Raw genomic sequence first — 14,871 nt, 5'->3', positions numbered from 1 at the left:
AACACTTCGGTTTGAGAAGACTGATCACTGGTAAAAAGGAACCAAACTGCAAAAGAACTGCAGGTGTCAAACCCAGTCAGACATACTGGGCTAAGCACAGCTGATACATAAGGTACTATAGCCCAAGTCTTGGCCTAGGAGTGGGAGAATTGTGTGATTTCACCCCTGGAAAAGTAAAGGCAAAAAGCCTGACACCTGAAGGGATGCATTCAGAGATGCAGCTAGTCCTGTAACTCAAAATTAGCAAAAAGGAGCCTGTTTACAGGAATTAATCCCAGTGAACTCTTATTTCCTGTCTCCTTCTGCTGATAGGATACAATGCCCACTTATGCCTGGAATAATCAACAGTACACTATATTTAATAACACATTTAATAAAGATATATTCTTAATAGCAAGTCCTCAAAGGTTTACCTTTTTCCAGTCTTCTGAAGGAATATAATCTTCATCTTCCTCAGATTCTTCTTCTATTTCACTGTCTAAAGAAATTTTTCAGACATTATTTACATGGGAAGTACTACCATAAATCCTGTTCAGGCCAACATTATATGCCAGTAAAGTATGTCTTGAGACAGACTGCTCAAAGCCATTGCGGCTGGCTATTTGGATCTTGAGCTGTGACGTCACAACCACCTTTCTGTGAATTAACATACGGCTGGGATCTCAGTGAGGAGCAAAACAGGAGACCACCACAACTTGGTCTGTCTTCCAGTTGAAAGACATCCCATTGTGCCTTAGAAGAAAAAGAACAGCTAATGTGCTTACCCAGAGTGGTTAAATATCCTGTTAATTGGAAAGACAGCGAACAGGAAAAAGGTTGTAAGTTTTTAAGATGCAAATAAGTGAACAGTATCTATTTTTGGGCCTCAGCATAAGACTTAATTCCCCTTCATCCAACTCTACCTGTATAGACAGACAATTGATCAGGTACAGTTTTCTGCAGGCATGCCAGTGTCTTCAATGATTACACTGAAACATAGGTTCTCCTTACTTTCAACATAACTGGCAGGCTGCTAGGCTAGTCACCCTCATTTCATTTCAGATCCTGTATCCATCACTGGCTTTTCTCATCCTTACAGCAACACTGCCACTACTGCCAGCCTCTGTTGAACTGTTTGTACACTAGAGCACAACATGTGGGTCACTCCAAATCTAGCTGTTACATACTCGGGCACAATGACATTTAAAAGTGCTGGACTTCACAGTGCACTCAGCTCAGCTAGCCACGAGTAGTGCATTGAGAAAGCATATTCCTTAATACCTGTGACATTTGGTATTGCATTTGCTATACTGAATTTAACATTTTGGGGTCCTTAAGTCAGGATGTGTCTCTCTAAGGAATGTTGGATAAGAGTCTGTATTAGGGACTATCATTTGCATGGTGTTGAAAGTAGCCACATTAATGTAAGCACGTGAGGATCAGGTAGTAGAAAGACAGACACTTTTATTAAATGCAAATTAGCATTCTGTTAAACACTGGCAGAGGAACCAAGGACATCTGTGTTAGATAAACATTAAAAGCAGAATGTTACTTAGATTGTAAGCTCTTTGGGGCAAGGGCTGTCTTTTTTTGCTGTGTTTATTGTGTGCCTAGCACAAGTCCTGGTTCATGACGGGCTCTCAGGTGCTACCGCAATCCAAATAATAAACTTGAAAATGACATTTCTAATGACATAACTAATGATGCAGATGTGAAGAATTTTAAATGTTAATTTCCTTTATTTTAAAGCACTGGGTATATGGAGCTATAAACAACCTTTAACTATAAGGTTGTAATGTTTGTTGTAAACATATAGTTTACAACAAACAAACATATTGTAAGACTCCAAATACACCTCTACCCCGATATAACATGGCCCTTGGGAGTCAAAAAATCTCACCGCCTTATAGGTGAGACCGTGTTATATCGGGTTTGGGCCAGTAAGCTGTGCCAGACTGGACCGGCTTTCCCTGGCAGTGATTTAAAGGGCCCGGTGCTCCAACTGCTGTGGGGAGCCCCGGGCCCTTTAAATCACTGCAGAAGCTCTGGCAGCAGGGCTCGTGCGGGGATTTAAAGGGGCCGGGGCTCTCCGCAGTGGCCAGAGCCCCAGGCCCTTTAAATCACCATCCGAGCCTGGCTGTCGGAGCCCCGGAGCTCCGGCAGCCGGGTTCGGGCGATGATTTAAAGGGCCTGGGGCTCCACACGAATTTGGATAGAACACGGTAAAGCAGCAGGGCTCGGGTGGCGCTTTAAAGGGCCCGGGGGTCCCGCTGCTTTACCGTGTTATATCCGAATTTGTGTTATATCGGGTTGCGTTCTATCGGGGTAGAGTTGTACTGGGAATGATGCCTTTTACCTTCCTCTGGTATAAACGGCTACCTCCCACAGTGAAATATTTGGTTGTCCAAATGACTTGGCTGGTAATACCAGATGCTATTCATTAGGAGAATGCAGGTTTGAGACCCAGATAAGTGGTATTACAACAGCAGTGAGGGTAAGGGGAGGGTTACATAACACTAGATCAGCAGTTCTAAGTGGCTGCAAGCGTGAATTTTAAGCACATCTAAGAAACAGACATGAACGAAGAGTGGAAGTATGGAGCAGGGAAATGGTAGCACTGAAAATGACGTCGTCAAGATAAATATTTTAAAAGCAAATGTCCTTCTCTGTATTGCTATCCCCACCGCAGCTTATTAAAACCTGAAATAATTTTTTTAAATCTATTTTAGTTTGATTATTTTTATTCATTTTTCCATTACTGAGATTAGACCAAAAAATAAGCAGTTTTGCTTTTGTTTCTTGTCAATTTTATTTTCTAGTTCTCACTCATTAAGACAAGGGTTCTCAAAAAGTTCTTCATGGAGTAGACCACAACTTAACAGATATGGTCTTGTGGACCAGCACCTCTCCCATTTATAATTTAGTCTCCACGTAGCAATTACAGCAATTGCTTACTTGGAATATTTATATAAGAAAACAAAATATTTTATGGTCTTTTTAGGGTGAATAAGGTAGTGAGCCAGCACCCTGCAGCCAACCAACTCTTCTTGGACCATCAGCAGTGCTCCACAGACCACAGCTGGGGAAATGCTACAGTTGAGCAATACAAGGTTACAAACACTGCAGGGAATATTTGTACTGATCCTACAAGCTGGTCCACATGGGAAGACGTCACTGGGGCCCCAAGGGGATGGCAAGGGAGCTTTGCAGAGGTGTAGAGGCATGCCCAGGTGGACCTGTTTCCAGGACTGGGGACTACATTTCCACTGAAATGTTAAGAAGTTATTGAAAGCATTTCCATTGGCCTTAGGTTTTGCTTTTCTTTTTAAATTGTGCACCAGATTTAATCCTACACTTTTCCTTTAATAAAACAAATATACAAAGTCCATGACTTGTAAAAAAGAGAGGCTTTATCATATGCTAAGGAGCGTGGACAACAAAAAACTATGTTTAAGTGAATTGATAATAAAGAACAGCAGTGGGAGAAGAAAAAGATCTGACAAACAAGCTGTAAGACAGATTTTTTTAGTAACTCAATATTTCATTAATTCTAGATCTTAATAAAGTTATGACAATTTAGATGGTGGTGCATAGTACTAAACAGCACATACTTGCATCAAAATATTTACATCGACGTGGGTGAATTATCTCCTGCGGATCTTGAGAAGCAACAGATGGTGCTGGGTCATCATTGGAGGATTGTGTCTCATCCTCCTGACCTGATGAATCCTTTATGGTCTCCTCCTTAAATACAATAAAGCAAACAGGAGACCATTTACACCTTCTGCATTAGAGATAATCATCACTCTCTTTTTTGATAACATTTTATTTATATTTCCAGAAATGTCAAACAAAAGAGGATGTTCTACACATAATAAAGTATACGTTGTAGTGTTACGAATGACAGGTACAGGCTGTGGACAGCCACAAAGATTGTTTAGATGCATTACACAGCATTGATATAGATTTTGAAAAAATATTTTAAGCAGGTCAGGTTTATCATTAAGTCTTAAATGAGCTAACCAGAATTAACCACTGTATCTAGTTTTTCCAGCATGGAAATTTAGGGTTAAAGTTTTATACCATGAGCAACAATAAGTACTGTCACACTTACGTGAATTATCGTATACCTAAACAGGCTTTGAGCAGGGATGTTGGATTGCCATTACTGAGTGATTCTATGTTTTGCTAGGAGCAATTCCGGGTGTACAGTCCTAATTTTTTGTTAAACTGTTTGTAAGGATATGCAGCTTGTGGATCTCAGAACCAAGGGATAAGTCAATCTCACAACCTTATTCGTGTGAAGCACTAGCTTTTCACAAAAATTCTCATGCTGGGCACTCAGTGTGTCAGTGAACCTACAAACACTGAATGGTACAAATTCCCTTTACTATTAAGTAGTGAGGTTTTTTTGTGTTTGATGGAGTAAGTTATACACTATAAGCTAAAAAAATTGGAAATTATAAATGCATAGAGTTCTTTACAGCTCTCTTGCTCTTAAAGTATACCCCTATCTTTAAAACCATTCCCCCAGAATTTTGGATGTTCTTTTAATATCAGGATTAGGAAACGCTGGATAATCATTTCTAGTCACATGGAAGGCTACATCTACATTACAAGCTAGGGATGAGATTCCCAGCTCGCATACACATACAGAGAGCTGGCATGAGTAAAAAATAGTAGCATAGCCACAGCAGCACAGACAGCGGCAGCATGGATCAGCCATGCCAAGTATAAACCTGCTTGAACCCCATGTGGGCACGTATTTGGCACAGCTAAGGTGTGCTGTTGCCCATGCCACTGCAAATATGCTGCTATTTATACTTGCGCTAAGTATGTATATGTGAGCTGGGATCACACCCCTACCTTGTAGTGGAGATGTACCCAAAAAAAAAAGTTACTCTTCAAGGTGTGAGGTTATCATAAAAACCTTCAATAATTAGATTTCACCCCACAAGAAGAATATATCAGCATACTCCAATTCTAACATCACTGAGTTAAGTAAAAATGGTAGAAAGATCAAATATTAAAAGAACAGATGCTGTACAGAAATGAAACCACCATAGTGGAAGATATTAGAATTAAAGAAAGTTACATGAGAAGGGTTAAAAAAAATGAGTTAGTGGATTGATTTATGCATTTGGTGAAGATCACTAATGCAACTTGCTCAAACTTATTTGTTGCAACATCTCAGACACATTGTGGACATCCTGTATGCTTTTAATGACAAAGCAGAATATAAGCTGCAAGTTTCATAAGTAAACAGGAAATCAAAAACGGTCCAAATGCAATACAGCCAAATCAATGGTTCCATAGGAACCTCTCATTTTTTAATTAATGTCATTCCTTTTAAATTTCCACCTTCTATGTTGCATTAAGTACACCCCCTCCGCCCTCAAATTTGTTTTCTACGGCTTTGTTTGTTTCCTTAAGTACAATATCCATACCTTAAAAATTTCTTCTCTCAGTTATTCAACTTGCACAGACTTGGCAATTTTTACCGGGGAGCTTTTAAATCACAAGAACAAACTTTCATGCGTTAAAGAGCTGCTCATGTACTCAGTGCATTCCATCCAAAGCCTCCAAGCCTGTAAACTGATACGTGTGGGCAAGAGCCCCATTGATACAAGGCATGGAAGTGTCAATGGAATATTGACAAGGGTACAGAAAGTCCAGCCACACACATGAGCTTGTGGAGTTGGGGCTCTATTCAGCATGCAATTTTCAAATGGTCAGAACTTTGATAGATTTTAACAAAAAACTGAGGTTGACGTAAGGCACTAATGCTCCTTAAGTAGTAAGCAAATGCCATGTTTCAGCCATTTTTGCTATAGCCCTATTTTTAGAAGTATAGTTAGAATTTTACAACATATTTTAATCTTTTAACTAAAAATTGCTGCTAGGATTTCACTCATATGTTGAACAGAGACCAAACATGTAAGAGTGTGTGTTAAAGAGCTCTATTCTTTGCTCAGTCAAACACCCAAGTAAAGCAAGTGGGTCTACTGTAATGTGGCCTAGCATGTATAAACTTTAATTTCCTTTATCTTAAATAGGATTTACATTACAGGAGCTCAAAAAACAGCTGTATCCTTAGCTTATGTCCTTAGGTCTGGACGAAAGTAAAGGCAACCTTTTAATTAGAGAACTGGTGGTTTGTGTAGTAACTAATTTCTTGCTGTGGTAAGGGGGCTAACCTTTCTAACGTGTGAATATATGTGAACATGTAGATGTTTAAGTAGTAGCACTATGTAAATCTATATTAAAAAGAACACAATTAGATACCAACTCAAATTCTAAGCAGGTGACAGATCACAGAGTGTAACCCTTCATTCTTAAAGGTATCAGCATTAAATTACTCTACCCGCTAGGGGAATCATGAGTTGCTGATCACCACTGTATTAAAGTAGGTAAGTTAGCCAGAAGGGGAGCAAATAGAGTACATCATTCAATTAATGGTGCTTTGAAGGAGTGTAATAATAGTTCAAAAGCTGAGAAAAACTATGCCTCCTTGACTGTACAGGGTTACTATGTGTAAGGTTAGAGTCAGAGTTTATGGCCAGAAGGGATCACCAGATCAACTAGTTTGACCTGTTTATCACAGGACACCAACACCTCATCCACATACTAAACCTAAGAGCTGAAATTAGACCAAAGCAATCAAAAGTAGACCAAAGATTCATCATGTATTTCATTGACCTCCTGATATGATTGACTGTGTTGATTTGATCATCTGATCAACTGTAGATCCCATTTCATGTGATTAATATCTTGATTAATCAATTCAACCTCAACTGTAGCCTTAGATTTAATCATTGTATTGTTCCATCCTGTTTGTTTCGGAAAATTATATTAATTTAGACAGTGATATCTTGATTTAAATTATATTTGCTTTCACATGATCTTAATAGAATCCATAAATCATACCAAATTGGTTTCTTTCTCAAAACAGCAACAATGCTAAATAACCTCAAAGACACAGGTGATCCTGGCCATAATTTATATCTCATTACCCTTACACCTATCACACAACCTTGTGCAGGTCACTTAACTTGTCTATGCTTTAGTTTCCATATCTATAAAATGGGTGAGATGGAGCCTCAGTTGTGAGTGCTATAATAAACAGTACATTTATATGAAGGACAATATTTTCTTTTTTCAATCCATACTAAGTTTCCTAAACTCCCTTGATCCTTTTGGTATTAACCGTACAAAGGATTTTATATTACAACTGTAATATTGTAAGATTATATGCTTTAAAAGGCCACCAACAATGGCCAAGTTATAATTATGTCATGACTGTACAGAAATCAAAAACAGAATAATTAGAACTATAGGTAAAGGCAGGGTCTGGAGAACTGCAAGCAGAAAACTGCCTTCTAAAAAGATGCTTGTTTATCTTAAGAGTTCACAGGACTGCATTTTAAAGAGGCCATGATTATAATGATATATTCTCACAAAATATTTGATCATTTATTTTTAACTATTTATTATACAGGAACAATCATCGTCAGTCTTTAATAAGTCAGTCAAAAGTGATTTAAAATTGCCTGAATTTCTGAAATTCAGGCAGACTTTTTATTTCAGTACCACACCTCATCAATAAAATAACTACTGAATTATCACATCCATAATGATAGGCTCAAGTATATAAAATACATTGTTTTCAGAAGAGTCAGACACTATGCTTTAAAGCAGACTATGATCCTGTTGCATATAATGCTACAGTATATGCAATTTATAATTTGTCTCTATAGCATCCAGAATGCTATAAAGATGAATTTCAGAGTAACAGCCGTGTTAGTCTGTATCCGCAAAAAGAAGAACAGGAGTACTTGTGGCACCTTAGAGACTAACAAATTTATTAGAGCATAAGCTTTCGTGGACTACAGCCCACTTCTTCGGATGCATAAATACACCAAGGATTTATGGGATTGAGAAGATGTTTAGAGCTCACTCCTGAACAAGTGAGCAAAGTTCAAGTAAAAGTGCCTTTCATAGGAGAATAGAAATTGCTGGACTGGGTCAGACTGCTGGTCCATCTAGACAAGTTTATTCTGGATCTGACAGTGACTAGGTATTAGATGAAGCGGCAAGAAACTTGGCAGACAACAGTTATGGTTCAACATGTGTAAAAGGGCCAAAGCTCATTATCAGTTGATCCTTAACCAACTACAACTGGATATAAAGCAAGAGGGATGAGGGGAGTAACACCTGATTTTATCAGAGGACTGAATTAACTCAGGTTTGGGCCAGGTGGACGTCTTACGCAAAGATCCATTGGCTGCACTATTTGTTGCTTCTTCCACACTTCTATTTGGAGACCTTTTGGAATCAATTCTGCAGTGTTTAAGAGTGCAGTATTCATGCAAGTATTCATAATAGATTTGCCTCCCAACATAGTGCAAACTATTTCTGTTTCAGCTTCTGTACCAGATGACTGGAGAATAGTTAATGCAACACCTGTTTTTAAAAAAAGGCTCTTGAGGCAATCCTGGCAATTTCAGGCTGGTAAGCCGAACTTCAATACCAGGCAAATTGGTTAAAACTACAGTAAAAAACAGAATTATCAGACACCTAGATGAACATGATTTGTTGGAGAAGAGTCAACATGGCTTTCGTAAAGGGAAATCATGCCTCACCAATCTACCAGAATTGGTCAACAGACATATGGATAAGGGTGATATAATGTACTTGGACCTTCAGAAAGCCTTTGACATGGTCCCTCACCAAATGCTCTTAAGCAAACTAAGTGCTTAGAATAAGTGGGAAGGTCCTCTCATGGATCAGTAACTGGTTAGAAGATACAAAAAAAAAAAAAAGGGTAGGAATAAATGGTCAATTGTCAGAATGGAGAGAGGTAAATAGTGGGATCTGTCCTGGGACCAATGATTTTCCACATATTCATGAATGATCCAGAAAAAGGGGTAAAACAGTGAGGTGGCAAAATTTGCAGACAAGACAAAATTACTCAAGATAGTTTAGTTGAAAACAGACTGCGAAGAGTTACAAAGGGATCTCACAAAACTGGTTGACTAGGCAACAAAATGTCAGAAATTCAAAATGTTGATAAATGCAAAATAATGCAAACTGGAAAACAATCTGAACTATATATACAATATCACAAGGTCTAAAAATTAGCTGTCAGCACTCAACAATCTTGGACTCATTGTGGATAGCTCTCTGAAAACATCTGCTCAATGTGCAGCGGCTGTCAAAAAAGCTAACAGAACATTAGGAACCATGAGGAAAGGAGCAGATAAAACAGAAAATATCAAAATGCCACTATATAAATTTATGCTATGCCCATAATCTGAATACTATATGCAGTTCTGGTCACCCCATCTCAAAAAAAATACATTAGAATTGAAATAGGTACAGAGAAGGGTAACAAAAATGATTAAGGGCATGGAACAGCTTCAGTAGGAGAAAAGATAAAAAAGACTGGGACTTTTCAACTTGGAATTGAGATGAATAGAGGAGATATAATAAAGGTCTATAAAATTGTGACTAGTGTGGAGAAAATGTTATTTACTCATTCACATAACACAAGAACTGGAGATCACCCAATGAAATTAATAGGCAGTAGGCTTAACACACACAAAAGGAAGTACTTCACACAATGCACAGTCAACCTGTGAAACTCATTGTCAAGGGATGTTGTGAAGGTCAAAACTATAATGGAGTTCAGAAAAGAACTAGATAAGTTCATGGAGGATAGGTCCATCAATGGCTATTAGCTAAGATGGTCAGGGATGCAACTCCATGCTCTGGGTGTCCCTAGCCTCTGACTGCCGGAAGCTGGGAGTGGATGACTGCCTGTTCCGTTCATTCCTTCTGAAGCACCTGGCATTGGTCACTGTCAGAAGACAGGATAATGTGGTAGATGGACCACTGGTCTGACCCAGGATGGCTGTTTTTATGTTCTGCTGTGGTTTGGCATCTTGTATGTCCATGTAGGGCTTTTATGAACTATTAGTGACTAAACTAGAAGGAGCATGCAAACTAGTTCAGAATTTCAGGACCTAGTACTAGACAACTGAATGGGAAATTTTTTCCAATTAATACAGTCACTTACTTTGTTTTCTCCACTACAGCCACTGTTGTCATCATTATCAACATCTTCATCATCTTCTCCTTCCTCTTCCTCCTCTTCCTCCTCATCGTCGTCATCTTCGTCTTCTGGGAGTGGGACTGTACCATCATAGCCATAAAGGCTAAGTAGTTCATTAATTGGCATTTCACCTTCCTGAATAACATCCACCAAGCAAAGTTTTGACTTCCACAAAGACATTTCACATTACACAGACCTTCTCCACATTTTTAAGATATGTATTTTACAAGTAACCTAGCATGGGCAAATACGTGAGGAATGCATGTGTTAAGACTATCTCAGCTAACATGAAAATGTGGTCATTGGGAAAAAATTGGAAACCTTACAAATCTGGGGAAAATTACTTATTGAATGACATATGGCAGGACTTCCAACTTCTAGCAGTGTAGGAATTTAAACCTGATTTTGCATACATATTCTCAAATTATGCACAATACTGACTAGCAGGTCACTGTTCACACAGATACCACTCAGCTCTTCATCACAGGCAAGAGGTAAATACTACTGAGCACATTGTTGCACTACTTCTTAAAATAAAACTACTAAAAATTGTCTACAAATGTGCACAGTTAAAAGTAACCCTTTAAAATATTTGTCCATTTTTAGGTCTTCATATTTAAAAGAGGTTCTACTCTGAAAGATGACTACATATGTCTCCTAATTTTTTTTTAATCAATACAAAACATTAACTGTCAGCCCTGCAAATTCAGCATTGGATCTTTCATTCTCCTGAACCATTAGTAAGAAGTGCTGGCCAAATTATACCCTCTAACACCTATATAACCTCACTGCCTTAAATGGTGATGCACAAGTGCATCTGGTTTGCCCTGTAATTGGAACTTCGAACTTCTACCCGGGGGGGAGGGGGGGGAGAGGGGGTGAGGAAGATATCGATCTAAGATACGCAACTTCAGCTACGTGAATAGCGTAGCTGAAGTTAAAGTATCTTAGATCGATTTACCTTGGGTCCTCACAGCGCGGGATTGATGGCCGCGGGTCCCCCGTCGACTCCGCTACCGCCGCTCTCTCCGATGGAATTCCGGAGTCGACGGGGAGCGCGTTCAGGGATCGATATATCGCGTCTTAACGAGACACGATATATCGATCCCCGATAAATCGATCGCTACCCGCTGATACAGCAGGTAGTCTGGATGTACCCAAAGAAGCAAGGAATCAAGCTGACAATCCCTTAGCATTACAGTGCTCCCAAAAAGCAAAAAAAGTAAAAATATATTTTATCATGAAGCCAGCAGACAGGACACAAGCAGCAGATTGGTTGAGTAAGGTGGCAAATTTTTTACATATTCTTTTTTCTTTTGAAGAACTCTGTATAGCTTGAAAGCTTGCCTCTCTCACCAATAGTAGTCCAGTGAAAGATATTACCTCACCCACCTTATCTCTCTTTACTTAGGTGGATTCTCTGAGCCTGCCTTACCCCATTACACTCCAAAAAAAGCTTCAGGTTCTAGCAACCATTTGTGACAAGGTGAGTATCAAATTATGATCTCTATGTTGTCCTATTTGTAGAAATATAAGCACTGTAACTGCACAAGTCTGAACTTTCCCCAGGGCAGATATTGTATCCCAGAGAGCTACCCTGCCCAGGAAAGATGTATGACACCTTGAAGGGACTATAACTGAGATCCATCAAGACTAGGGCCATCACTTCATTTCTCAGCTACTGGCCCACCCCCATGAAACAATGTTGTTTTTTTTCTACACAGGGGCCTACAAAGGTAGAGTGGGAGGGAGAACAGAAACATGACAGTTAGATCTGGAGCTTCTTATTGTGAACACATGGCACAGAGTCTGAGGCCCTATTTAAGGCCATGGAGGATGTACTCTCCATAGGGGGCCAATCACCACCACGTGTGAACTTCAAGAGAGACTGCCCAGCCTGAAATGCTGACAAACCATGGACTCATAAATAGGGGTGAGCTCAGACTAGGGGATGGTATGTCTCTGGACTTTGTGTTATTTTCAAAGATCTATAACTCTTGAAGTTTTAAAAGTAAAGTCACTATGGTTAAGCACTTCCTTTGCTAAACTTGTGTTCCTTTCTTTCCTACTACATGGTCTCTGAAGGGGTTAAACTAGTAAGCCCGGAGTGCCCACAACCTAGGTGGAACTCATGGAGCATGTGACTTGGGAGGTCTGACACTGGTTTCAGGATATGCAGGAGCTGGATGGTGGCATTCCACATCTCAAGGAAGGGTGTCAGACAAGAGATCTGAGCCTGGGAAGAGTGTTCCAGAGCTAGAACCAGTGACTAAATTTTGCCCAGACCTAGATGGCTTGGATCCAAGGATCCATTCACAACAGGCTGATAACTGTACAGTGGAATACAGGGCCAATTTATAAACACCCTTCCTCTACAGAGGGGTAGCACATGGCTCCCTCCTAGATCTAAACAGCAACACTGCTCATTGTCTTGCTCAGCAGAGAGCCAAAACATGGAGACCCACCATAGTTTCCAACTCCTGCCAAGGAACAAACTCTGGTCCTGACCTTTGATCATTGCCATGGCATCACAAGGTAGTACACAACTATACCACCAAGCTGCCCCTTGAAAAAGTTATATAAAATATAAGGAAGGAAAGCAATTGTATTGAAAGCTCTCTCTACATACTTGAGGATTCCTATTTCCCAGAGTTCACCTTTCTAGACAAAGTGTCTCCAAATTTGTAATAAACTGATTTACTTAACTTCATTTTCATCTTTAATATCAAACCTGCAATTACAAATGTAAGTGACCATTCATTATTGCTACTAAAGATTAAACATGCTAAACAGCTTTTTAAAGTTGAACTGGTAGTGATTTACTGTAGTTGAAGAAAATTGTACTTTAGATATAAATTTGAAGATAATTACATGTGCTCAAAGCCTTTCAACCAATGAAATCACAGACTACATTTAAACTAGTTTAGAATTCATTATGAACATCCTTAAGCCACAAAGTATTGTTCCTGACTGAATAACCAGTTGCAACTGAAGTCAAAATTCTGCCAAGTTCATATCCCCCAAGAGCCCACTTAAAGCAGTATTTAAATGACAGCAAGAGCCCAAGATAAAAAAAATAAATCTTAGAATGCAATTATTTTCAGTACACATTTTAAGATGTATGCATAGTCATCATTAATTGGTGTTCTAATCTTAGCTTTACTGACAACTCATGATGTGGCCTTGGGCAAATTGCTTAATCCCTGTCTCAGTTTCCCCACCTACAGAATGGGGCGAATACTACTTATTTCACCACAGGACTGGTATGAGGATGAATGTTTGTATAAAGAATTTAAAATGTAAAATTAAAAAAAAAAAGTTATGGGACGAAGGAGTTTATTTACAGAAATTTGAAACTAACATGTACTAATCAAATGAACAGGGAATAATCAATTTATGTAAAACAAACATTTAGCTAGAGCACTTCGTTTGTGATAGGTCTAAAATATAACATCTACACCAATAGGTATAAACAAAAAAACTATACCTCAACAAGCATTCCAGTCTATTATATACATATCAGCTTCTTTGCTACAGATTTTTTAATTGCAAAGTACCTCAACAGGTCACCATTCCTAGGATTTATTTGTTCGCCAATGTATTTGTGATCAAAAACCAACAAAATGTAACCATCTTGCATAAAATACTTTTGTTTTATAACCCATAAGTGCCATTTACCCTTGTAAGATCCTCTATTTCAGAACTGAAGTTTGTTTCTCCTTCCATCATTTCCTCCTCTTCTAATGTCCTTTCATCATCAAAATCATGAACCAGCATATCAGCTGACGGGTCAAATTCATGGTCATCAGACGTTGCTGAACCTCCTAGTATAAAAAATTTGAAAAGAATTTGATCAATCACATCATGGGTTTAAGGAGTTAGCTAGGTATTAGGGCTGTCAAGCGATTACAAAAATTAATCGCGATTAACTGCACTGTTAAACAATAATAGAATACCATTTATTTAAATATTTTTGGATTTTTCTACATTTTCAATTGCACTACAGTACTTGTATGAGGTGAACTGAAAAATATATTTATTTTATCATTTTTACAGTGCAAATATAATAAAAAATAATATAAAGTGAGCACTGTACACTTTGTATTCTGTGTTGTAATTGAAATCAATATGTTTGGAAATGTAGAAAAACATCCAAATATTTAAATTTCAATTGGTATTCTATTATTTAACAGCGCAATTAAAACTGCAATTAATCACAATTAATTTTTTTTAATTGTGATTAATTTTTGAGTTAATTGCGTGAGTTAACTGCGATTAATTGATAGCCCTACTTGGAATGAATAAAAATTTCAACAATAACCAAACCAAAATAAAATCTAGACGAAAGATGTTTGCAAAGTCTGAAGTTTTAAAGAATTCAACTGTCCTATTTATTCAAAGGAGAGGTTCATACTCTGTTTAGATGGTCAAAAGCTACAGAAAGAATCAAAGGTGAGGGTTTGACTTCAGTTTTCAAAGTACTGCACAGTTGCATGACACCAACTGCTGCTACACACAGCCCTCAGCTTGATCTCTATACAACTGATCATTTAGGGGTTGGTGTCTTCAAAAGCTGAGATATTCGACAGCCTGCACCAGAGTTCTACGCTGGGTAAATTACTACAAATATTGACCATGATGTACATGATGGGAATTTTCTTGGCTTCTTGGAAGGTACCATTCTTAAAACTGAAAGGACATGAATGGAGTATTGTTATTCATAATTATAGATTAGAAGGAAGTTTTAAGACTTTGCACACTTGGTCAAGACCTTGGCA

The 14,871-nt window shown here is 38.5% G+C and overlaps 1 protein-coding gene across 12 annotated transcripts in view; it reads right to left on the bottom strand.

Annotated features, from left to right (window-relative positions):
- MIER1 (MIER1 transcriptional regulator) overlaps positions 1-14,871 on the bottom strand; it is a 57,229-nt gene that overhangs the window by 16,237 nt on the left and 26,121 nt on the right. For 4 of the 12 annotated variants that reach the window (XM_005300102.5, XM_042851356.2, XM_042851351.2 and 1 more), the window contains 4 exons: positions 13,772-13,917; positions 10,058-10,228; positions 3,591-3,723; positions 414-478 (listed from right to left, as the gene is read on the bottom strand). In XM_005300102.5, the coding sequence (XP_005300159.1) occupies positions 414-478; positions 3,591-3,723; positions 10,058-10,228; positions 13,772-13,917 (515 nt within the window). The remainder of the gene's footprint in view (positions 1-413; positions 479-3,590; positions 3,724-10,057; positions 10,229-13,771; positions 13,918-14,871) is intronic. The other 8 variants (XM_042851352.2, XM_065553997.1, XM_065553996.1 and 5 more) reach the window with 3 other exon arrangements.

Source organism: Chrysemys picta, chromosome 8 (genome assembly GCF_011386835.1).
Source record: "Chrysemys picta bellii isolate R12L10 chromosome 8, ASM1138683v2, whole genome shotgun sequence".
NCBI lineage: Eukaryota > Metazoa > Chordata > Testudines > Emydidae > Chrysemys > Chrysemys picta.
Note: the sequence above shows the minus strand (reverse complement) of the source record. Positions and strands in the feature narration are given on the sequence as shown.